The sequence below is a fragment of the Perca fluviatilis genome, chromosome 10 (genome assembly GCF_010015445.1).
Source record: "Perca fluviatilis chromosome 10, GENO_Pfluv_1.0, whole genome shotgun sequence".
NCBI lineage: Eukaryota > Metazoa > Chordata > Actinopteri > Perciformes > Percidae > Perca > Perca fluviatilis.
Genome location: NC_053121.1, coordinates 28,788,781 through 28,815,361, shown reverse-complemented (window position 1 = coordinate 28,815,361; position 26,581 = coordinate 28,788,781). Strand labels below are relative to the sequence as shown.

The 26,581-nt window shown below is 38.0% G+C and overlaps 2 protein-coding genes across 6 annotated transcripts in view; both read left to right on the top strand.

The window, feature by feature from the left end:
• The first annotated feature begins 7,367 nt into the window (after positions 1 to 7,367).
• Positions 7,368 to 18,064, top strand: cxcl14 (chemokine (C-X-C motif) ligand 14). The gene is made up of 4 exons (XM_039813882.1): positions 7,368 to 7,968; positions 10,004 to 10,109; positions 14,756 to 14,869; positions 15,852 to 18,064. Exons 1-4 carry the CDS (start codon positions 7,905 to 7,907, stop codon positions 15,865 to 15,867), a joined length of 300 nt encoding a protein of 99 aa, XP_039669816.1. The 5' UTR covers positions 7,368 to 7,904; the 3' UTR covers positions 15,868 to 18,064.
• A 1,789-nt stretch (positions 18,065 to 19,853) lies between these two features.
• Positions 19,854 to 26,581, top strand: part of fam13b (family with sequence similarity 13 member B) — an 80,646-nt gene continuing 73,918 nt past the window's right edge. For 4 of the 5 annotated variants that reach the window (XM_039812788.1, XM_039812789.1, XM_039812786.1 and 1 more), the window contains exon 1: positions 19,854 to 20,099. The gene's annotated coding sequence lies outside the window, so the exon portion shown is untranslated. The remainder of the gene's footprint in view (positions 20,100 to 26,581) is intronic. The other variant, XM_039812790.1, reaches the window with a different exon arrangement.

Here is a 26,581-nt window from a genome sequence, read left to right as displayed (position 1 = left end):
TCCCTCTGGAATTTTTACGAGTCCTGTCAGAAACTTTGAACACATCAAGGCTGAACAAATTCCAGATCAACTGCGAGCCAAAAGAACAAATATGACATGTTTGGGGTTTATAAAGTAATAACTGGGATAATAACACTAAATCATTCTGAAGAAATATTGCAGCGAGGAACACTCCTGTGTGTGTGTGTGTGTGTGTGTGTGTGTGTGTGTGTGTGTGTGTGTGTGTGTGTGTGTGTGTGTGTGTGTGTGTGTGTGTGTGTGTGTGTGTGTGTGTGTGTGTGAGAGAGAGAGAGCACTATATATGTTGTTTTGCAATTCGCTATACAAATTTAGATCAAATATCATTAAAAAAAAAGGATATTTGCACACCATTTTATCAACAATGCTAGCAGCTGTTTTTTATCAATGTTGTTTAGTCCTGTTCCCACTGCCCTATTGTTATCTGTGCTCCCATCAGCTGTGTCCAGCGTAACCTAGATGTGAGTGGACTGAGCAGTCAGTTTTTAGAATATGGCCATAATAGGTTGTAAAAAAAAAATGACATAACATTAACATAAGCCAGGATCCATGTCATGAAATACCTCAAAATAGGACAACTCCTGGGAATGAACATATGCTGCTTTCATGGTGAATTTGGTGATGGTATGGTTGTTTTTCCTGTTGACCTAACATCCCTGTCATCAGGGACCTTTATACACATTAACACAGAAATGTGAGTGTGGTGTCTTTGACATCTAAAGGCTTGCATAACAGGATTTGCCATCATCGATATAGGCAGTTAATTCTTTAAAGCAACACCAAAGCACATTTCCTCTTCGGTCCCCCTTCAGGTTGGAAGCGGAATTGTCCATTGTAGTTTCTTATGTCTCATTTGAACTACAGATCCACTACCCAATCTGGCAAACTTGCATAGTGCGGTTATAGCCGATAGAGGGCCGCAAAGCGAATGCAGAAATGCTGTTCACCCTGTTACAAGTTGATGAACCACTGAAACGATTTCGGAAACATTATTTTAAGATACAAAAGAATCTTTGGTGTTGCTTTAAGGAATAGTTTAACATTTTCCTTGCTTAGATGATGTTCTTTGAATTGAACAAAGAGCTTTAGAGGTGCGGAAGATGTTGGTACATTTGAACAGAGCCAGGCTAGCTGTTAGGTAACTGGCTGCTGGTTGTACCCTCATATTTAATTGACAGACATGAGACTAGTATTTATCTTCTACAAGAAAGTGAATGCGTGTATTTCCCAAAATCTCAAACTATTCCTTTAATTGATTGATGATTGATTCTTATTCAGTCAAGTCTTTATTTTAAAGGTCTCCATGTTTTTCTTTAAATCCATTCCTTTTTTTTCCATCCACTCTGTTATGCTAAGTTTCTGTTTCTCCGTGGTGAGCTCTCACGTACCTCCAGCCCTGTGGACATAATGTGCACTCACATACTTTTCTACAGAGCTATATGTCAAAACACATTGACAGTCTCTGCTAAGCACTAATGGCTTGTCTGTTTATGTGCTGACTGAAATGAATATAGGGGATTTCAAGCAGGAATCTGTACAAACACACATACGTGCTCTCTGCCTTTCTGTAAAACTATTCACTGTCTAGAGACCTAGTTAAAGTTATGAATTGATTTCTTTTGTAGAAGCCATGCAAATCCAAACAAGCTACTACTGATGGTATGTTTGTCTTCTCTTTTCTTTTCATATTCCAGCAAGTGTAGCCTGTGTATAATGTTCACTGAGACTCAGGACTATATAAGGAAGGATAGTATCTTTGAGTTTAAGCATTATTTCAACAAAATAATTTTATTTTAAGGTTTCTATGGAGGTCATAAATACATAATCCAGGTTTTTTTATGGCAGGCCTCACAAAGTGCTGATCTACAATTTTGACTTCCACATTACTTTGAATAGAACATGAAATGGTGAATTACATGAAAGTCTAGTATTTTAGATGTCTATAGGTACATATAAGTACATTAGTTATGTAATAGTGTAAGGGTGTGTTCAAACTGTATGCAAAGTAAATTATAGAGGCTGCACAATTGCATTATGTCAGTGCAAACACGCAAGTTGACACAAACATATGTGAATTCACATTAGACAGGGCAATTTAGCTAAAGATGCGATGGCAGCAGTTGAAAATGGCTCAACATTTCAGGAACAGGAGGAATTTAATAAAAAGAGCTGGAGTCAGACACACTCCGTGGACACGTTTGGTGTGTATTTCAGCCTGCTACAGCTAACATCTGAAGTCCAATGGTCAAATTTGCAGGAGTAAAGTAAGGGGAACATTTTCTTCAGTCTGAACTTGCCTTAATAGTGTAGTAGTTATTGTCATTTCTTGTCCGTATTAAAGCACTCAAATTAACTTGAAATTGATATTGTACAGATCTCAAATCTCCATCTCAAATTAAACAAATACGCAAAATTATGATGAGTTAAAAGGTAATCAGAAATGGCCACAAGAGGAAGGAAAAATGCACCCTGGAAGAAAAAAGTCAAAGGTCCAACCTCCAGTCAAAACCACCCAACCACCACTTATCCTGATGGCTGTAAACTTGTGAAAACAGCATGATGTGACATTTTAAACAGCAATTACATCCCAGTTAGCCTCAACCTCCACCCCACCTCAGTCACCTGAGAGGAATTATCCTCTCACACCTGCGTGCCTCTCTGCCTGTACGCACCTGTCTGTCCATTTTCCTGTGTCCGCTGGCTGCTCAGCATCTCACACAGACCTGCACAAACATGTTGACGTCCACAGAAACAATTAGGGTAAACTGTCCATACAGGAATATTCTGGTTTTACTGGTTTATTCATTCATTCCTTCTGTCAAAACATAGCCGCTGCTTAGCATCCCATTATTACCAGCAATTACTTCCCAGCATCTGCACACCTGTCTGCATTATGCAGTGTCCCTACATGTCTGCATTGCCTAAAAACAGAGAGAGCATAATTATTCCCTGCAGTTACCTGAAGCACCTGCCTATACCTGTCTGTCTACAGATCTGTCTGCCAGCTGACCTGTCTGCATGCAAATCTTAAAGTTAAAGAAGGCACCTGAAGGAAACCTACCACAACATACAAATAAGTAAAATGCAAATAGATATTTGTATAGTGAAATTCTGAAAATCTTTTAAATACAACCTTTCATTACGATCTTATATTGTATAATTTTAAATGTTTCTGTGGTTTTTCTTAAGGCTTCATTTGTGCCTATTTAAAGTCAGTTAATCAAGGGTTTACTTTATTGTATTAATGTAGCTGATTGAAGCTTTGGTACTTGAAGCAATTGATAAAGCCCCATGATTTATTTTAATACTGTGCAACCAAACAGTAGTTTTTGTTTGCTACTATCACTTCTCAACACCCACTCCCCTAATCTAAACCCCCAAACTACTTTCAGAAGTGAGGATTATCTAAAATGAGTCAGTCACACAGTGGACAGACAGTAATAACATGTCGACCCCCTGAGATCCAGGCCTCAGTGTCCTCAGAGAGAGGAAATCCATATTTAATGAGAACAGAGAAGAATTCATATTTAGAGATTTAGAAGTCTTGGTTCAGTTTAGTCTATCTTATCAGGATCATGTATTGTTTAATTCTTATGAAAGTGTTGTTAATTCATGTGTAATGTGCAACTGTTGCTGGGTTGGGCGATTTTGGAATTTACTACTTAAGCAAAATGTACATACAGTTGTTTTAAATGGATTATTCATTTCATTCTATTATTTTCCTATTTAAAAAATGAAAAAGAAATCATGTTTTTTTTTTTTATTTGGACTATTCTAGAATTCAGATCATTGCCTACAGTATGTTTACGTCAACGTTAATATCGTATTTCAAAGCAGACGTACGTTTTCCATCATTCTTCAAACCGGCCCGAGATTTGTTTCAATTGAGATTCAATTCAACATTTTACATCAAGAAGTACCTCATTGTTCGAAAGAAAGATAGAGGTCTCATTTCAGAACACTGTGCCCCAACAGGATTTTAATAAATCAGTAGAAATCTGTTGGATTGCTTTGTGGCACAAAAGAGGAAGCAAGAGGAAGGCCAAGGTTTTAAAGTGTCTGTCAGCAACAGAGATATCCCCTCCAACATGTTAGTAAATCTTCGACTAAAGTCATAACATCTTTGACATAATGTACAAGCTGCTGATATGTCCTCAGTGATAATTCAAACATAGCATACCACACCTCATTTGGGGGCCGTATTGAGCTGTTTTGAAGCAGTTCTATGCAGAGACAGTCTATGCACTGATGGTTATAATCAACCCAAAAGGTTTTTGTGTGTTTTATTTACAGACTGCAGCCTGCATTTATTTATATATCTAGACTCAGTCTGGCTGTCAATACACATCTCTCACAAATATACTCACTGTCGATGCGACTTAGAGTGTGTGAAACGTCTTAGGAAGCAAGCAGAGAAGGTAAAAATAGATAAAATAATGAAAAGTAATGAATGGTTGAAACATCCCAGTCAGTCTGATACAAAAACCAAGCCTTAACATTGACAATTACATGATCTATCTTGGATGTCTTGTAATAAAAGAAATATCGTAACAATATCCACTTTACATTTTTTTAAGTTTAATATCAAATTCAAATGGACACGTGTGGAACATAAAGGATTGCTGTGGGTAGGGGTACTTGAGTTCATCTGATGGAGCTGTGAGGGAACAAGTTTGAGAACAGCTGCTTTAGGGCTTTCCAAATGTCATTACCATTATTATCTCAATGTCCTGAATGACGTTCTGGTTAGTAATCATATAATAAATGTTTCCAAACCTTTCCCTGAACCAGCACCATCTTTGACTGATTAAAAATGACAAATTATGTCATTTTCATCATCATTTCAAGACAGATTCCTTTTGGCTGAAATCCTCTGTATCAGTGTCTTTCTTTCCTTTGGTAGATTATGTGAGGCTGAAGCGATCTAATGGATGAAGACAACAGACGTCTAACTGATTAACAGTCACTTCAGCTGAAGACTGGAACAGACAGCTCACTGATGTGAGATGTCTTATCCTGCAGATCAAAATGACTCGAGATGGATTCGCACAGCATCAGTGTCCTGCAGGGGTCACGACCATCTTAATCCATCACAGTTTGCTGTAAATGGTAGCTGGCGTCATGTCCTACTGTCGTTTACTGTATAACCAGAGGACCAAGGGAAGGATTGGCAAGTATTTGACCACTACAGGATGCTCCATGTCCAGGCAGAAAACATTTTTGGCTTCTTTGGGTTAAATCTCAGATTTATTGATGCTAAATTCAAGATAGATTCACAGTTGATTTGCTCACTGCTCAGGCAGCACATGTAAACTGCAAATTAGGCAGCATTTTACATGCTCGTACTCACGTAGGCTACATACACACTCACAAACAATGATCTGCAAGCATGCACAAACTGTATACACACACATACAACCATACACACAAAGGTCCATGGTGCAGACAGACATTTCATGGCCGCTGGTTTGAGCGATGACAGCAGCTGATTGCATCAGTGTTCAGGGCACGGAGGTTAACACAAACGCACACACAGAGAGAGAGGGCAGAGTGAACACCCACAAACAAACAGACACAAATCCCTCATGATGCAGGATGGTGATGAATCCTGTTTAATCCTGTGGTCAGAGCGTCCCAGGTGGGTGGGGTTAGACCTTGGGGCTAGCTTTTACAGGCCAATGGTTCAGTCTGATGGCTTCCCCAGATAGAATGGCAGCATTTATTCATATCCACAGAACAGAATAGAATGATACTGAATTAGACTTCAATGTATTTCAAATGAATTAAGATAAAATACAAAACAAAAATGCTGGACAGTGACACTGTCCTGAAGCTGCATGTTTCTGGAAGTTAGATTACTGTTTAAGTCGAACTAAAAAATAGATTTGACTACACTTTTTGTGTAAGGAAATATATGATTTCTACACAAGTTCTAACAAATGGCTACCAAGGATGTATGTTGATTTTCTCGAGAAAAAAAGACTTCCAGTGTAACATAATCTACTTTTTTCTGTTTCAGTAAATTCCCAGTTTATCTTGTCTTGAAACTATAAACAATAGGCTACTCTTCATGTGCCCTAATTGCCCTACACAATAATGGGCTCATCAGAGAAAATGATGTAACACTTTACTTGAAGGTATTGACATAATCGTGACATGACACTGTCATAACTATGACATGACACTGTCATGAATGTGTCATAAACGTTATAAACAAGTCATAAACGTTTATGACTTCTGTCATTAAGTGTCATTCGGTTTTTGTCATGACAAGTTGACATTGTTTGGGTTGTCTTGATTATGACAACTTGACATTAATCAAAGTGGCATTGCAAGAAGTTGTCTTGGTCATGACAAGTTGACATTACATTTGTTTGGGATGTCTTTGTAATGACAACTTGACATTAACCAGGATGACATTAACAGAGGATGTCTTTGTCATGACAACTTGACATAATGTCATCCTGTTTAATGTCAAGTTGTCTTAATAAGGACACTCCAAAGAAATGTAATGTCAAGTTGTCATGACAAAACCGAATGACGCTTCATGACAGAAGTCATAAACGTCACTTTTATAACGTTTATGACACGTTCATGACAGTGTCATATTATAGTTATGATTGTGTCATGTCAAGATTATGTCTGCATCGCATCGCGGTGTTCATTGTATCTGTTTTATTATTTGATTTTTTCAAGACGCTGCAGAGTTATCATCGCACAGTTTAGCGCTTTGCTAATTTAGAAATGGATTAAATGATTTCATTGTGTGGCTCTCCTAGACTTTTCCAAGTGTTGTCGCACGGAATTGATCAAATTCTGACTATTTGACCACTATGTATAATTTGCTTCAAAACTCAGCGCACTTCCTGGGGGCCTGTGCGCTAAGCCAAGGGTCGCGCTCCCCCCTAGTTGTCTCCACCGCTCTACCCATAGGAAAACACTGGCACAGCCAGCGCAAAGAGCTATTACCGTGGATCATGTGCAGGTGGCTTTAGCCTACATAGCCTATGTTTGACGTGTTCTCTGATGAGCCAATCGAAAATTAGGCTATTTTTCTACGTGGCCAAAGTGAGCAGTGAACTCAGATATAAAACAGTCGTTTTATAGCCTGTGGGTGAACTACTCGATGACATATTGTATTAGCCTACTCATTATTACTCTGTAAAGCATTTACGTCTCAATTAAATGTTAACCCACATAATTGTAGGTAGGCTACACACAAAAGCCGCCACAGAATCGTATTGTTTATTATATACCGTTGTCAACACTTAAACACTGTGCGCAACTGTTGCCAATCCTCTCATGATGACGTGATTCTACACCCCGCCAAATCTTCTGTCAGTTATAATCAGGACAGAAGCTGAACGGTTACAGTGGGATGTCAACATAAACTGGCCAACACCGTCTACCAAATCAGACGTCACTCCACCCTCGTTTTGAAGGACAACATGTGCATTTCTTTATTTTTTTTCCTTTCTTCCCTCCCTCCCTTTCCATGTTCTCCACTTCTCCCTCGCAGGCCACAAGTGTTTGATTCGCTGTCTGGCCGTGCATAGTAATGAGAAGGGGACATCGGGCTGCTTTTTAAAAGAGCTGCTGGCTGCCTCTCTCCACAGCAAGCGAGAGAGAGAGACCTAAACGACTGATTGGAGGGTCATCCAAGAGCTCAGGACGCACAGAGTTGCAGACTCTAGACTCAAAGGGACTCCAAAAACAGAAAACCCTCAGCGGCTCCTTCAGTTTTGCCATCCAAACAGTCACTGCAAGTGGATTTTATTTGCACCTCGAACGACTTGTGTTGTCTTTTCCCCCCCGTGTGTTTTCGAGAGCTTGGATTTTTAGGAGCTGGTTTTAGAGAACTTTTTTTAATTTTTATTTGTGAAGACATGCATCGGTGCACAGCGGTGCTACTTTTGTTAGTGGTGGCCTTATACGTCCTGAGCGCAGAAGGTAGGCTAAACTTAAAAGAATTGTATTTGTTAATTTTTTGTTTGTAATTTTTGAAAATGTTGCATTGAAGTGATGGTAACGTAACTGAATAACAAATATACCGTATGGTTTTTGACGCCATATTTGCTTTGTTATGTGTGCATGGAAGGGAATTAAGTGTAAAATCAGTTTTCCATCCTGAGTTTGAAACGTGAGTAGAGTTGATGCCAGAGATCCCCACATCTCCAGCGCAGGTTGTGAAAAGAACTGTTTAGTTAAAGTGTCACAGTGGTGTGTTTGCCTGCATACTTACGCTCACAAAATTACTCTGTTGGCATCACAAATATGCAACCTGCTGCGTGCATTTTACTGTTAATTTGATCCCAAAACATTCAATTTAGCACTTTTTTTCATAACCTTATTTTATCCATAAACATTGAGAACCAACTAAAACTCGAGTTTGATGATGAATACAACTGTGGTGTAAAAATCTGATCTCATCATGAGCTCTTAAGTTGGCATTCACAAACATTTCTACACCCTGAACACCACTCTTGGACTCTGTGTGTCTGGCAGTGCAAGTGAAGCTCACAATATGTAGCTGAAATAATTTAAGGCCGATACTCATTGGGCAATGAGGAGGACGGATTCGGGGAATGAAGCAATGAAATGCCAGTGTTGTGAATAACAGATTTAAGTAGGAACACATTCTACAGCACAAATCTAAAAGTTTTAATTGTACCCAGTGGAAGACTTGTTTCTGCAAATGACAACTTTTTAGGAAAAACTATATGTCTGTATTTGCCAGGGGCATTGTTAGTCTTTGTTAGCTCTTTGGAAAGCACATATTGCTTAAATGTACTTACATAGCATCATAGTTTGGGACAAAAAGAGGGGAAACCATCAACTTACATTCAGCTCACATCAAAGTTGCTTACATTTTTAGATACAATGTTTTATTATTGCCATCACCTAGATGGCAGGATATACATGAGTAAACAGGTATGTGTCTTTAGAAAGGAGACCCCATCTCTTCCCATAGACTTAAGTGTTGAATCCATTTACCCCCATCAAAACCCCCCATCCCACCATATACATGAATACATTAACCTCAGAGCTTTTGTTGTCCGGCGTGTCTGTGCTGAATGCTGGTACCACTACAAGGCTCGAGACCGATTTAGTGGCCGGCGGTGAGGACAGATAGCAGATGATGGATGAAGGAAACCTTGGACTATCCAGGTCATCACCTCCCACCACAAATATACAACCCAGCAAAACTCAATTTCCTCTGCCTTTTTTCTGCAGCGTAAAGTCACAGCTACTAGAAAACTGGACCTCAAGAAGATGTTGGACTGAAACCAATAAATGTATAAAGTGTTGACTGCATGTTGCCTCAAGTGCAGGCATCCATCCCTAATGGGGTTAGGTTAGCCTGATAGTAAAAGCAGCATAAGAAAGTTTCAGGGAAATTTTGTTTTCTGTTAAAGCCACAGGCTCTTTGTGCTTATACTTGAATCCATTCAGTGTGAATTCATAAAATCATCTGAGCTGCATTGGATGGAATAGTAAATCAGTTATTTTTGCTGACGTGAAAACATTAGCTTCTGAAGTAGCACGCAACCTATGTAGAGGAGAAATTAAGCACATTTTGACATGCAAATTGAACACACACACACACACACACTATTTTTCATTTATTTTTGTTTAGAGTTATAATTTATTTTTATTTTCAACATGTACTGTATTCTACAAGTACATGAATTAAGGGGTTGACTGAAAGAAACAGTGTTTGTAAAGCATGTGATGTTTTACCAGACTAAAATATTGGCTCTGATAATCCGCCTGCGTCAGTGTGTAATTTAAAGATTGAGGAGCCGATTTGCTGTCAAATGTCACAAATAATTAACGTCTCTTTCACTTCAATGTTCAGTGACTGAGACTAACTTTAATAATCTGTCACACAACACGATCAATTTCCATTATTTTGAAATCCCCAGCGTTACAAGTTCATTATGTTACTTTTGATGATTTTTGCATGTGTTTGGTTTCTCGACAGCCTACAAGTGCAGGTGCACTAGAAAAGGGCCAAAGATCCGATACAAGGATGTGCAGAAGCTGGAGATCAAACCCAAACACCCGTTCTGCCAGGAGAAGATGATATTGTGAGTGAGACTTTCATTCTCTTTCTGTTTCTTTTCTTCATTCTTTTTTCCCCGCTGCTAGGTATCTTCATTGTATGTCCAGTTGTGCCCTTTCCTTACTGGCTTTCTACCTCTTTTTCCTTTGCTTCTTTTTCCCCCTATTTCCTCTCTATCCTTCTCATCCTTTGTACGCTTCTTTTCCTTGATCCCTTCACCTTTTCCTCATCTTTTCCTCTCATTTCATATACCCGTTTTTTCTTTTTTTCCTCTCCTTCCCTTTCTTCTTTACTTCCTATTAGTCGTTATTTTTCTTATTGGTGCCCTTTATCAGGTTCTTTTTCTGTTTTTCTTGCTGCCTCTTGTCTTCTCCCTGTATTGGAATGCACTATATCACAGTATTTGTTACTGCTTCACATACTGATAAATAACCGTGATGTTTCCTTGACCATAAACATATTTGGCCGCCATCAAAATATCCTGCCGTCTGTGCTTTAAGCGCTTAGGAGGATTTACAGTGTGAAGATTAACTGATGATTTAATGGCACCCTGTAGTCAGGAGCAAGACATTATTTATTAGAATGGAATGGTGGAGGGAAAAGAAACACCACTTTCCAGATCTTTCAAACACTTTCTACATGACAATAATAAAGGGTTCAGTTAGATGTTCTACACATATGTGCAACATCTTAGGCTACATTTACACTGCTACGTTTGGGTTTTTAAGCGGAGTTTTGAGCCAAAAGCGATCTCCGTGCACACAAGAGTTTTTAGCTCTAGTAGAAGAACTAATATCCATTTTAACTAACATGCCCAAACCGATTGTCTCATGAACATTTTCGTATACTGGGCATGCGTGCGGGGGTGAACAGTAAGCAGCATGTAGACTCCGCCCGTTGCTGGTAGTTGCCATGGTATCGTTAGTAGCTTAGTCTCACATCTCAACGTTGGCGTCAGCGTTTGGAGCCATTGAGACTGCAACACAACCCCGGAGATTCCAAACCAAAACGTAGCAGTATAAATGTGGCCTTAGGTTGTGTGCAATATATGCGTCATATGCACATGCATCTTTATTACATTACATCATACAAAAAATAACAAAGATATTTGTATATAAACAATGTACGTTTACCTATCATCCCAACAGTATTATATTTCTATTATAACATCCCAAACTGGAGGGTCAGTTACAGTTTTGGCTTGCTTTGTGAATTACAGTCTGTTTGATCTGTCCACCTACTCTCTCCCTCGCTGCTATCTGCTATCTGACCATAAAATCACAGCTCGAGCAAACAGACAGCTATTATGTTCAATTTGAGCCATCGTGGAATGCAGCATGAAAACTAGGCCTCTTCTTCTAAAGGGATCCAAACACACTCAAAGTATCCTGTGGCGCGACAACGACTTTGAATAAATAAACTTACACATTATATATACGGTATGTTGTTTTTTGTGTTTTTTATGATCTTGGGTCAACTCCTGGAGACGAAGTCTCAGCAGCTAGAAATGTGAGCCATGATTTGCGTGTGGAATTCATTTGAAGTTTCATGTCAAAGCTACATGAAGGGACAGCAGAAGGGGATGGGGATGTTATGTCAGCCTCCCTGGAGTCCGTTTTGTGTTCAAGGCACAATCTCTGCTGCCACCTGCTGGCACATAACATTATCATACAGACAACATAGTGTGGGTAACAGCAGTGACAAAGTGATAATGTGACATATGGCATTTTAGGGACAAAAATGCATTTTAGGGTTAAGACTTGGTTTACAATTAAGGTTGAGGTTAGGCATATAGAGGTTATAATACCTTTTAGACAAGTCTCCAATGAATGAATGAATGTAAACCAATGCAGTGTCCCCTTAAGATATTGAAGTGTGTGTGTGTGTGTGTGTGTGTGTGTGGATTGTAGGCGTACAAAACAAGCAATATGAAGATGCCAGTTTTAATGTGCAGTTTTCACAATTGTTTTATTTTTTTTATTGTGCAATGATTAATCAATTAATCACAAAAATAATAGACAAATAAATTTATATTGAATACAAATCATTGGCTGGAGCCAAAGTATTGTTTTCAAAGTTGATGCTCTATAATGGACAACTATTATTAAAGTAAACAACCTTTAAAGTGCGATATAAAGGTTGAATCTTGTCTGTGCAGAAGTCAGAACGTTTAACCATGTTTCCAGCTAATTTAAATAGCTCACGTTACTGTATTGTGTGAACAGTTAACTTTTTAACATTTTCTTTTGTGGGGCTCAAATGTTACACCAAAACAAGTTCCTTCCTGAGACCATTTTGCAGAGGCACAGTCGCTGCATCCAGAACTTAGCGCCGCCTAAAACAATTGTGATTGGTTTAAATAAATGCAAACAACTCAGAGCATTTTTTCTCCTATCCTAGAATGTATCTGTGGTGTAGCCAGACCTTACTCCACAGCACTGTGAAGATTGGTCTGGCCCTGTGAGACTAAATCATGAGTAATAAGTGTAATCATCAAGCGTGTTTGTGTGAATGCAAAACAACACTCTTGAGACGTGCTAGAATTGGTCTAGTTCAGCTGTCTGGTCTGTTTCTGTGTGAGTGTGTGTTACCCAGCCACACAGCCATTATTTAAGGCTGCTCTATTAGCATGAGATGGGGGCCACCAGCCGCTGGTGCCCAGTGAAAAACGAGCCTCAGCGGGCTCCGGAAAGCCGCAGAAAGAAAAAGCATAGGAGAGAAATGAGCGAGAGAGTCCCCCTCTGGCCTTTGTTGTAGCCGTTTGGCTTACGGCGCTCAATTTGGCATTCTGAGCGACCACTCCTAAACCACACATAGCTCGAAGCCACAAAATGTCCCTGTTTTCTCCTTTTTCTTTTTTTCCTCTCCATTTTCTCTTCCTTCTTTTAGTCATTCAGTCTTTTATCTACTTTATCTATTTTATATCTTTTTTCACCCGCTTTTTACTTATTATTTTTCTTATTGGTGCCCTTTATCAGGTTCTTTTTCTGTTTTTCTTGCTGCCTCTTGTCTTCTCCCTGTGTTGTTATGCCTCTGTTAATGGTTGTATTCAGATCCTTAACTTAAGTAAGAGTAGTAATGCCACACTATGAAAATACTCTATTACAAGTAAAAGCCATGAATTCCAAATTTTACCTGAGTATTTTAGCAGTTTTTATATTCTCTTTAATGGATGGATGTTTTTAATTGTTTTTAACTGCTCTTCAATTTTTTATGTAAAGCACTTTGAATTGCCTTGTTGCTGAAATGTGCTATATTAGCTGCATTGCCTTTTCCCTTTTGCTCTTTGATATCTCTCCCAGCCTCTCCTTCCTCCCCCTGTGCTTATGAAACATTTTACTTACCATGTTAGAGCCAGTGGCTGCACTTCAGCTGCCGAGGTGAATGATAATGAGGAGGAACTAAAGCCCATATTAACACAGTAATTAGGTTCAATCCTACCTCTGCTGAGCAGCCATGGATAAACGTTCAGGGTGTGTGTTTATAACTGCAGCATTGCTGATAAGAGTCCATTGGCATGCACGCATACAGAAGCACCTTCATGTTCTCTCTGTCAACCACACACTCAGAGCTCAGTTCTTCCATAACAAGGCATGTACAGCAGCCCCTCAATAGCCACACAAAATGACAACTGAATGAGCAGGAAAATAGAGGCTAAACTCGTCAACCTGAATCATTATACCTAATGAATGCAGTGTTTTTATTGAGAGTCAAGTCTTTTCTCTTCCAGTAAACTTATTTAGCATTCATGGTTTGGTGAGCCTTTGAGTGTGTCCCTGGATGGAGAGGCCCCATGGCATGCTGGGTGTTTTTTCCCACATTTCCCTTGTTTGGCCTGAATATGCCACATGCAGGCAGACTGTCTCTACCGTTGCCTTAAGCAGAGCGTTACAGACAGACCAATTGATTCAATGAGCTTAGATGTCACATTTTTTAGCGGCAGCTCCATAATTTTACTTCATTGCCAAGTAACTTGCCGCCCTGTGCAAGCTGATCTTTTGAATTGTGAGGGCATTTAACTGTGGAAATGTTATTGAGGGCACTTTAGAATAGCAGCTCAAATTTGGGGCAAAAACATGTCAACGGTGCTACAACTTGATTGTCTCTATTCAAGTTACTCAGACGGGCTTTCAGAGAGTTTTAAATACCCCTAGCATTTTTACTTTATTCGGTTCTTTTGAAGTTCATACAAAAACCTTTCACTTTAAGTTGGCTCCTGTAGTTGTTCTCAACCTTCTCTTAAAACTATTGAAGATAATATGGTTGTCTATTTCTCCAAACATATTGTGCAGCCTAATTAAACCATTTAAACCACAAATGACTGCACTCTAAATGTCAAATGTGTATTGCTTAATCTGTACATTTTCTTCTCTAAATACTTCTACAGTAGCAAGCAGATTCTGATGCCACTGTATTATGAGTGAATATGTGACATTTTGGCCTGCTATTGTGTTATTTGGAGAACATTGGTGTTATTATCGTGTTGCTGTGAAAGCAACAGGAACTATCTTGATATACCTTACAAACTTCAATTTAACTGCCATGGAAGTGCATAATATTATGAATGATTTGGTTTTATTCATATATTTTGATTTTACTTTCTAACATCTCCGTGGTTTGTTTGTGTGTGTTGTTTTTGTTTTGTCTCCTCTTCTTTGCTCGCCCTCTCAGTGTGACGATGGAGAACGTGGCTCGGTTCAAAGGGCAGGAGTATTGTCTCCATCCCAAACTTCAGAGCACCAAGAATCTGGTCAAATGGTTCCGTATCTGGAAAGACAAGCACAGGTAATAATCTTCTAATTCCTCAGAAGGCTATGCCCAAGATGACAAGAGACAGAAAATTCTCATAGGCTTAAGACAAAAAGAGAGAATGAGTGGTATTGTCTAAATGTTCTCATACATGTTGTTGTGGCTGTTCTAGTTAGCTCTAGTCAGCATGCAGTCTGCAAAATAACCTAATCATGCTACAGATGAAAACACTTATTATTATTCAAAGTGGCTATAATCATACTTACAATGGATCAAATAACTGTGTGTGAAATGTAAAAGGTGTCCCTCTTAGTGACAAAAGCACAAACAGCTTTCACCCGAATGTGCAGTTCCTCTCAGCTCCTCAGAGCTTTTCTAGTGTCGTTCTTTAGCGACTAGCTGGTGAACGTAGTGGAGCATTTATCAGTAATTCTCTCACGGGTCAATAGAGACCAAAAACAGAGCTGAAGGGGGAGTGGATTTTAAAGGCAACATTTTGCTAACACATTCATCGTATCAACTTAAAACCATACCAATGTTGTTTTCACAGCTTGTTTCTGCTGCCCCTATACAGCCAGAGTTTATGTAATAGACACATTTAGTAAGACACAACACTAAAAGGCTCATAATTGATGTCAGCAACCTATTTGTATTCTTTCCTATTATATTTCCATATCCCTTAATGCTCCTCTAAGCACAACCATAATGCACACACCACACAACCTGCCTCTGTTATCGCTGACTCTGACTTGTAGACCATGTCCAAGCACAGTGGCCTCTCTGTGAAACTTTATTGATTTGTTTTGTTCCAATTTCTACTCTCACTTTCCCTCCACCATGTGGAGGTCAGAGGTCAGAGTCAGCCACAGACAAAAAGCCCTGCGAAGACGGCAGAGATTCAGTATTTTGTACCAGAGAACATTTCCACAGGGGACTCTGTGGGTCATACGCAGTTTAAATCTATGTCCTTCCACTAACATTATATAAAAAAAAACAAAAAATGTTGTTTCTTTTTCAGGGTGTATGAAGCCTAAAACTTCGGCTACCCAGCACACGTGGATGAAGTGAGAAAAAAAAAAAAGCAACAATACCACCGGGACTGTTTTTGCGAAGGACAAGATGTAATCTACAATCAAACTGTAGTTCTTCCCTCTTCTGCCTGAGATCTGACGAGCACATTACGAGATATTTTTAGTTTGTATATATAAGCTGGTGGGCTCGTTTTAGTCGGCCATCACTGTAGTTACAGTCAGTCATCACCTCAGTCTTTACAACTGTAGTTATACTTGTCAAATAGTGGACGAGACAACACCATCTGTGTTCAAATAGTTGTAGGTTCGTTCAGTTGTTACTTAAAGGGACTCTTTTGCTGTTAGGCTTCTTTCAAAGTGAAGAATGTGTATTTTTGAAGAAATGGGCAAAACTTCCTTTGAAAAATACAGTGTGGGTGTTTCAGTTGTTAAGATTTTCACTACTCTGTATTCAGTATGGCAGGTACGACATTTGTACAAAGCCAACATTTAGAATCTGATCACACGTGTTTAAAAGGTTGTAGTCAAAATGTAGTGATAAAGTTTCTCAATGAATCTGATACTGTATTTGTAGAGGAGAAGCAGTCAGTGTGCGATTACATATAATACAGAAGTTGCTATTGTTCGGTCAGATAGAGGAGATCTGCCACTGTGTGTATGTTTACCATGTTCATGCTAGTCATATGTATCAAACAAACACATTACTCTGCAGCACCTATTTTGTAAAATATGATCTAATTAATTGGCAGGGTGTAGTTTCAGCAGTTATTAAAGAATACAAATAGTTAATGTTGTGCCATTTCTATGTACAGTACAGTCTGTGGACTGGAGTTAATTAAAAAACAAGATCATAAAATACACTAAGAAAGCAAGACTGTCTGCAGTTTACATCAACAAAGCTCTATCTGTTATATATTTTCACTGGTTGGAAGATTTGTTAGTGAAACCTCTTGGAATAAGTGTGTAATTAGACAATATTTCATACAAACTGCCTACATAAGCACTGAATTGTGCTACTTATGATAGCATCCTTAAAGAATAAGGCTGGTGATGTTCTTGATTTTTGTTAATGTTAACATATATCCCATGAAAATATGGAAAATCAACAATGTGTTACTTCCCAAATTCCCAAAGCTGTCTGAGGCACCCATCCCTAAACTCCCTAAAACAGATGTGCGCTGTAGTTCTTAGCAAGTCCCACTCAAACAGGAGTTAATAAGGATTAATATACAATTGGTGCTCAACTGAGTATTTACTGTGGCACAACAGTGACTCCAAATAAATGACAGTGACCATGTTTATGGTAATAAAGAACCATATCACCCAGTACAACAGTGAGGATCATTGATGTGTTTTTAATATTTTGTTGACAACAATAGTACAGAGGAATGAGATACATATAATGAGATATATATATCGACCTTGGATACACAATAGGTTAGTTGGATTGATTCATTGTTGTTGTTTTTTCATGGGATTTGTTAACAATAAGAAAAATACTGAATATAATCAAAAATATATGAACTGTGCTGAGCTTTGGACCAGTGCATGAGATTTCACATTTTTAAACTTGAAAGGGACAAATTGCCTGAAAACTTTAGCAGTCTAAAGCACACCTAATGTCCACATACAAAACAACATTCAAATAGCATATATTTAAATAAATGTAGGCATTTCATTTTTGCTAATGATAATTTTACTGTCTCCTACAATCCTACGTGGGTGATGATACTCTGCTCTTTTACGATCTTATCTCTCCTCAAGTAGATCTCCTGAACAATGCTGTCAAATGTGTTATTATTCTGTGTGCTGTGGATACACTTGGTAATAATGACTGTTGGGTGTTGTTTTGTTGCCACCAAACAGAAATCTCACACACATATTTCTGCTTTTACACAAAAACACATTTCCTTTACGTTTTGAAGAATGTGCATTACTCTTGTTTTATATCTTATATAAAAAAATATATATAAATACATTTTGTAAATGGACCAGTATAGCCTATATGTTTGTGAGAGTGAATTTATCTTAAGATGTTATATTGTTGTGTATATTGTATAACTGCATTACAGTTGTTTTTGCTATTTAAATCTTTGGTTTGGTATTGGGAGGGTGAGTGTTTGGACCGGCCCACCAAACACAGTTAAACATTCCATTGAGTGTAAAACAATAAACACAGCAATAAAGTATCTATAGAGCAGCTTGTGTTTGCATTTGATTCACTTTTCTAATGGAAAATGTGTAAAAGAGGAAGGAAGCTAGAGCTCTTTCAAATTAAAGTGCTGTGAGATAAGCAGCCCTCCAGGTGGCGGTATATACCATATGATGTTTATCAGGTGAAGAACCACAGACGGTAATATAATGGACGTTAACGATACAGGGATAGTTTACCTGTAAATATTTTAGCGGATGGGCTTTGGACACATACATTATTGTGCATACTTGCATGTACAGAAAGACACTAATTACAACAATATCTTTACTTAAAAGATACATGTATCAAATGTTGAGTCATAGACTGGTACATGCGACAATGGTTTCCCCAAAAATATTAAAAGTATATAAATGGGTACATGAAAAATAAAAGTTCATGCCAATATTATGAATAACTTTAATGTATCTGATTATGTCTACACAAAACTAGTGCCAGTTGGGATGACAGGGGCCTCTGATGCGGGTGTACTACATGGAGACTTGATAACTCTCATCAGGTATAACAATATACTAATGTAATAAAGGTATAAGCAGAGCAAATGATCCCTGAGCCTTTATATACGTAATGTATCTAGAACAGCAATAACATTCAAAGCTAAATGCATTTACTGTTAAGAACTGTCACTTTCAGGATATTATTGATACATTTACCTTACTACCTCATTGAGCAAACTCTATCTGCTGATAAATACGTGAGATGCAGATAAAAGCTTCTAAAGAAGCAGATTAGGGGACATTAAGATTACAGATTGTATAAAATGGAAACATTCAAGTAAAGTACAGTAATATACTTAGTAACTTTTATCACTGCTGTTGGGAAGCTTAAGAATTTCACCAAGGGATTAACAAAGTCTTATCTTTAGCCAATATAATATATCATAATCAATTTGTTTATTATATTTTGTATTATTAATCTGAATCTGCAAAGTAACTAAAGGTATCAAATACATATTAGTGGAGTCAAAAGTACAACATTTGCCTCTGTAGTGTAGTGGAATAGATGTATAAAGTAAACAATGGAAATACTCAAGTAAAGTACCTTAAAATTGTACTTCAGTGGGCCTATACTACACTACTTCTATGTTCTATAACTTGTGACATAGACACTGTGTTGGTTAAACTGTCGATAATAAAGAATGAATAAAATGAGTAACAGATAAATGAAAGACAAAGCTTTTTTGTATGTTTTAAGTCAGCTGCCTCTGCCTGTCTGCCTTCTGCAAGGAGGGGACAGTATTTTTGGCAACTGTTTCCCTCTGGCGAATTTGCGTTTTCCCAGAACGGCGAAGGCTTCGTTGGCTGGATTGGTTAGGTTTAGACATGAGGAGTGGGATTGGTTAGGGTTTGTGTAAGAATACCAGAGTAAGCCAATCAGAGACAGAGTAAGGCAGAGTAGGGTGGGACATGCCTTCGCCATCCGATGAAACCATGGGTGTATTGTAGGGTCCGGGAACACCCAGGGGTCCTTGAGGGAGTTCCAGGGTGACCCTGGAATTTCACTGCAATTCTATCTTAAGTAACACAATGGCAGCATGTGTGACTATTTTGGTGATGGGTTCCATACACTCAATGTGATAAAACATTTAAAAGCATCAATCCTACCATATGGGGGTCCCTGGGAATAAATATTTTAAAATGGGGATCAGTGGTCTAATTTGTGTCAGTTTAGGGTTCCTTGCCATTAAAAAGTTTTGTAACCACTGATGTAGGAAACGCAAATTCGCCTCCCACTGTGTTCACAGTGAGAGAGGCGGGGTCAGTGTTTGGCAGGTTCGTCCCTTGAGGGTGTGTGTGTGTGCGAGAGAGACTCGCTAAGCAACGACCTGCAAACGGGCATCCGAGCCAGTCCAAGCAAAAAACAGGAACCACATTATTTTCGAGTATCTTTGCAATGTCTCCAACGATAATTCTACAGCGTCTGCTTTGATTTCATCGAAGTTGCTGTCTCTCCAGACGTCGGCTACAGAAACGAAACAAGAAATTAATGCATCTTGCTCCGCGTTCCTGTTTGTTTTGACCTGGTAAGGTACCCCTGAGCGACTGATTAGCTCGCCTTGCTAACAGCGCTTCTTCTGGTTCACTCAGCATCTTAGTAGCTAAATGCTAACCAGCTAAAGCTAACTGTGTCTGACGCTTTCTGTCATCTGTTTAATTAACTATAGCTTGCATGTGTTTTCTGAATGTATCTGCCGCAGTTGTATCTTTATTTGGAGGCTAACATGTAAGTGCATAGTGGGTGTTAAACCGTGTGTTGCTTTATTTGTGTTTTTTGGGAGCTAACAGCTAGCGACGGAGGCAGTTCCATCACATCTGTGGCTCCTTTGCAGGCACATCGAGCTAACTCGGAGACAGAAAAGGAAAAACTGACATAAATAATTAAATATTTGAGGGGTTTTGGATGCCACTAGCAAAACTGAATAACTCCTCTTGTTTTCAGTTTCGCAGACACGTTGTAACGTTAAACAGTAGATTTGTGTCTTTGCTTCTGCATCAAGAATGTGAGATGCAACGGGCAATTCAGTCACCCTGGTTTTGACGGTTATTGTACACTACAATTGTACAGAAATGTTACATCCTGTTGTTTCGGGTGTCTGGAGTTCTTGTTCTTTTGAACTGTAGCCGGTAGTTTCGTTTTCTGTTCAGACTGTTTCTGGAAAGCTTCACAATTTACACAGATGCTCCAGCAGCTCGGTTATATTAAGCTGTCTGTGCAGGAATGTTCTAGTGTTTTCTGGCACAGTGTTGGCCATTAATCTATTTTGTCTGTGCTGTTTCCTGGTGAATGTGTTTGTATGTGTAACAGTTAATTCAGAAACGTTGTTTTAAGGAATCGACGGGCTGACTTTCATTTCTGGGCTCTCTGAAATCCTTTGCACATTGCATAATCGTATCCGGCCATTACCCTGAATTAGGACGGATTTTCCGTATAGTGTGCTATATTAGGCATACGTTTGTAGTACAAAAGGGTTTAGGGTACTGTGTGCATACTTGCATTATTGTGCATACATGCCAGCAATTTAATTCACACATACACGATAGGTAATATATATATATATATATATATATATATATATATATATATATATATATATATCTATATCTCACTAATTCCTAGGAAGTTAATTTAGCAAAATTTTAGAGCTGAAGCATTAATCAATTAGTCAGTCATGGAAAAATGTATCTGCAGCTTTTTGGATGGTCATTAATTGATGAAATTGCAGTCCCCCAGGTTCCAGCTTTTTATTTGTGAGGCTTTTCTGCTTTTTTTTGTCCTATTTGATAGTCCTTTGATCATTTTTGGACTGTTAATTGGACAAAACAAGCTATAAGGAGACATCATATATAGAGTCAGACTAAACGATTATTCCTTTAATGTTGACAGAATTCGATTATCAAAATAATTGTTACTTGCAGTCCTACAATATGCCAATATCAACCAACCTAATGATGATCATTGCAATTTTGTATAATAATAACTTCATTTATATGGCATATCAAATCAGAAATACAAACTGATTGAAAAATGAAGTGGATTTCACAAATAATATTAAAAGTTGTATAAAAGGGTAGAAAAAAAAAGAAATTATATATATATATATATATATATATATATATATATATATATATATATATATATATATATATATATATATATATGAAAACAAAGTAAGTACAATAAATCTAAATTCAAGACTAACATAAAGGAAGTTATTTATGTGCTGTTAACTGTCCTGGCAGTATTTTAGTGCTACAGCAGCCTCTGATGCTTCTGCACTACATGCTTATTAGATAATGCATCTATGTGGCATTTAGCTTTAACAATATACTAATGTACTGTATGCATACACAGAGGTGGAGGCGTGTATTTAGTTAATGTAAAGAAGTAATACTGCAGTTACCAGGAAATTTTACTTAAGATTCAAAGGTAAACACATTCATTGTGAAGAATTATCTATTTTTGTCATCATCTGTTTTTAGGTTCCTGACTTTAGTATCTCAGCAACAACACAAACAACTTGACTTTAACCTGCAGCTTATTTGTGGAACACGAATGATCTATGGTCTTATCTGAAGGGCTTATGCTAAACCTGTAATATAGCTCAGTAAAGTTTAATCTGTTGGCAAAACACAACTAGGTTATTGTGTAAGATACAGCAAATGTGTCTATAGACAGACTGGAGTAAAGGTCAACTCTGCAATGATGCTGATGTTGAGTCAGCTCCTGTAATACACGTTGGAATGATGGTGTATTACACTCAGTTGAACATATGCAGTCTAATACATCAGTCCAGCAATAAATCCTTCACAAAGGTTAAAGTCATATTTATTTATTTTTTTATTGTAACTGTTTTAGAGAGGTGTTGATTCAACTTTATGGTCATTTTGGAGGTTATAGTTTGTGGTGCTGTTGAGCTGTGTAATTCTGAGAGATATTTTTAATATTTGGGCCAGTCTATATTAATTAGATATTAGAAACAGCTGCTTAGGTTATTTCTGTACCATTTAGCAGCACCACAAACATAACATTCATAAACGATTCACCACAGGGCTGTGGTATGTCTCAGCTACAGGGTTGCAAGCAGCTAACTATTTGTTTTATAATGGATTCATCTGACAGTTAATTGTAGGCGTTCTGATAGCTGAATGTCTAAGTCTCAGAAAATATAACGTCCCCGATTCTTAAAAAAAAGAAATAATAATTTCCTAAATATTTTCAAGACCACATTGACATATTCAAGTTGTTTGTTTTGTCTGACCAAGCAATCAAACCCCAAAGATATTCAGTTTACTGTCATATAACAAAGAAAAGCAGCAAATCCTTCCCTTTGAGAAGTTGTAAACCAGCAAATCTTTGGCATTTTTGCTTGAACAATTACTGAAAAGATTAACTGATTATTAAAATAGATCGACTTGTTGACCGTCTAATCATTTAAGCTTTAGCTAGGTGGTTTATTAACCTTGCAACTCAGTCAGTATATTTTAATGTTTTTGACTAACTTGACTTCCCAGACTAATTTAAATTGCAACCCCCTAGATACAGATTCACTGCCCAGTTTGGGTTCCTAAACATTGTTATAGAGCTAAAATAGTATGTTAAAGCCACACATTTGAAAACGATCGGATTGTAAATGTGGAGTTAACTCAGTGAAGATACTAATAAAATGCAACCTCAGGGAGACACTCGAGGCATTGCCATGATTAGCATTCACCTGTAGCCTTTTATGTGAAGGATGTCACGTATGCACATAGCAATGGTGTCAAAACTCTCCAACCTCCTGCTGTGTGAGATAAGACTGTGTATGTAAGACGACCCATAGTTTTTATATGGAAGGAAATCACGCGCACACACAGCAGTCACAGCAGTGTCATAACCACACAGCTGCCTGCAGTGTGGGATTGTTGTTGCCAGGTCACTGAGTGGTTGTTTTAGACTCTGTGGATGGGGGCCAAGCTAAACCAAATGTGGTCCAAATCTCTCTTAAGCTGGACCCACATTGCCAGAAGTTCACCAGATTTAATCCGTCTGCAGTGTTTCATAACCTCGCTTTTTATTGGTTAAAATATTATTAGCGTTTATGATTAAGCATTTAATTATTGCTATTTTGCAGCATAACATACATTGGACAAAATAATAAGATGACAGTAATTTTAAGGAGTAATCAAAGCAGTGCAATTGTATAGAAATACAATGATGCAGGCTACAAAGGAAAAGAGACATCTTATTATCTAAAAAGAAGCCTTGGAGCATTATCTTCTGGTGTACATTAAGCCAAAATAAGCCGAAAGTGCTGTTCCCGCAGTGTGGCACTGACCTGGCCCAAAGATTGTGTAAATGGAGATAGTCCATCAGGCAGCTGAAATAACAAAGGCTTCTACAGGAGAAAAAAAATCTTGTATTCATGTGTTGTTATCTTTCCCCATGAAAATCAGGCCCACAAGAGCATTTTACTTTCAGATCCTGTCTATGCATGTTCATTTGAACATATTAAGACATAGGAAGACCAAAAGATCTTTGATTAATTTTCAGCTAACATTAGGTCAGTTAGCCATCCAGGATGTTTAACTGCTTAACTGCAAGAAGCTGAGTAACAGGAAGTCTATTAATAACCTGCTTAATATGAAGTTTTTTTTATGTTGATCTGAAGTGTTGCAAGCAGCACACAAAGAGTACACACAGCTGGCTCGGTCTACTGTATATACAAAACATAGATTGGTGTTCAAAGATTAAACATTGCAAATGACAGTGGTTTAAAACATATAAATGCATAGAGGAAAATTAACAATTGAAACCCACAAACACCTAACAAGCCATAGAAATGTAGTAAAATAATTAATGTGACTTGCTGACACTAATAAAAAAAAAATGTTCCCTCATAAATCACATCTTTTCCTTGCATTTGATTGTAAGCACAAAACATTGCAGAAGATAATTTGATAAGTGGACACACTAGCCTAAGACCTTTTATCTGAAACCTGTAGAACATTTTAACCACAGTGTCGAGACTGGAATTGTCTTGTGCCAAAATACACGATGCATTTCAGAAAATAGAAATCTTACCTTGGTTTGATAAATACAAAAAATTGTTTGGCAACCGGTAAATATTTTTTCTTTTGGGCATTATTGGATTCACAGGATTTGGCATCAATTTCAGGAATTTCCTCGATTTGTCAATTCATTGGATTCGCCAAAACAAACTGTTTATGTTATCCATAAATTGTTTTTCATCAAACATATTTTCCTCTTTGCCAGAAGTATGTCACTGGGTAATGGCAGGGGATTTGGTGAGACAAGCTATTAATTTAGCTGAATCAGACAGAAACGCATAATCTTTATTTCGTTTATAAATTGCTGTATCATTTTTCATTTTTTGTGCTACACCGCACCAAACGAAGGCTTGAGAAGCAGAAGGCCTTATCTTGAGGCAGATTGAGAAATCCTGTGCTGAGCGGCTGGCTGGGTTGAAGTAATCCTGGGGTAAGAACATGTTCTCAGTAGGTTTAATTGCAGTGCTATTAACTGTACAGCATCTGCTGAATGTGTCAAGCTACAACAGAGATTGCGTATTGATGAAAGTCACATGACTGGAAATACAGGATAACCCACCTTCATAGCCTATATCTGTAACATTAGGCGCCATTTTCCACCCTGGTTGGTGGATTTTTGCATTAGATTAAGTCTGTGGTTTTCCGTTTGAAAGATATTTTAAAACAAAAGTGTGATAGGAAATTCCCATGTACTAAACATCTTTTTGGTCACACATTGGTCTTTATATATTAAATGACAAATGCCCATTCAAGGTACAAGAGCTAAAAGTGATACCTCTAGATTGTTTTTTGCTAACCAACCGATTGATTTTTGTAGTTTAATTAATTAACTTTTTAAGTGTAAATATCTTTAAATGTTTTTAGAAATTGAGCAATAGAAAAAAAGAAAGAACCTGCTTACAGTGATATATAAAAGAGAAAAAATACACCCTGTTTGAGAACATGTAACTATGTTTTGTGTTTATACTTAAGAAATTGCTAAAATGTTTAATATTACCAAATTGTCATGTGTGTCCATTAGTTAAGCAATACTACCGCTGATAGATGGGCCAAAGCCACGTGTAAAGATTTTTTAGTTTAATGGACAACAACAAATCTCTCGTTGATTCAGCTCTCATCAGCTTCAGTTTTATTATTGACACATTTGGGTCAATCAGTCTACCAGCCCGACCGATATCACTGTCTAGATACTGAGTGATCCATGCTCACCTTGTTAGGTAGACTGATGCTGTTTAAATACATGAGCTAATTGATTAATTCAACCTTGACCTCAGAGTTGAGCTTTCCTGGCTTGGACTTGGCAGTATAGTGCTGCTTGGCTTAGGTTGAAGAAGAAAGTAATAAGGTCTGTTTCCTGGCAGCAGACCCAGTGACCAAAACTAGCCAACACTGCTCTAGAGTCACGTTAGACCCAGGCCTGCTCCCTAAAAGCCAACGATTTAAGTCAACAGTTGAGAAGACACCCGTAGTCGACGGACTTTAATTTTGTCGGTCAAATCACTGAACTTTTAGCTGTGTGACTGTACACAGAGCAGTCTAAGAGTAACAGCATGGCAGGATGTTAACTTTACAAACCAAGTCATGTCTCAAAATAACCCAACCTTAAAACTAGCTAGAAGAATGGTAATAGAACCAGAAGCACATGACAAATTAATTTACCGAAGACGCCCCTAGCCCACGCTTTTATTTCCGGAGTCGTTGGTTAGAAGAGCCGACTCTGAAAATCCATATGTACCTTTTTCACAGCAGACATTTTGACTTGTCATAGTAGGAAAAGCACAGCTGAAATTGATAACCTTAACGATGGCTCAATTCCATCAAGTGTCCCGGTAAGCTATTTCAGTGAGTCAGCATGCACAATACCAGGGCCTCTCCTAAGTGGAATGCAGCCATCAGTAATGGGTTTGAATGCACCTGTGCTTTTCCTACTATGACATGTCAACATGTCTGCCGTGAA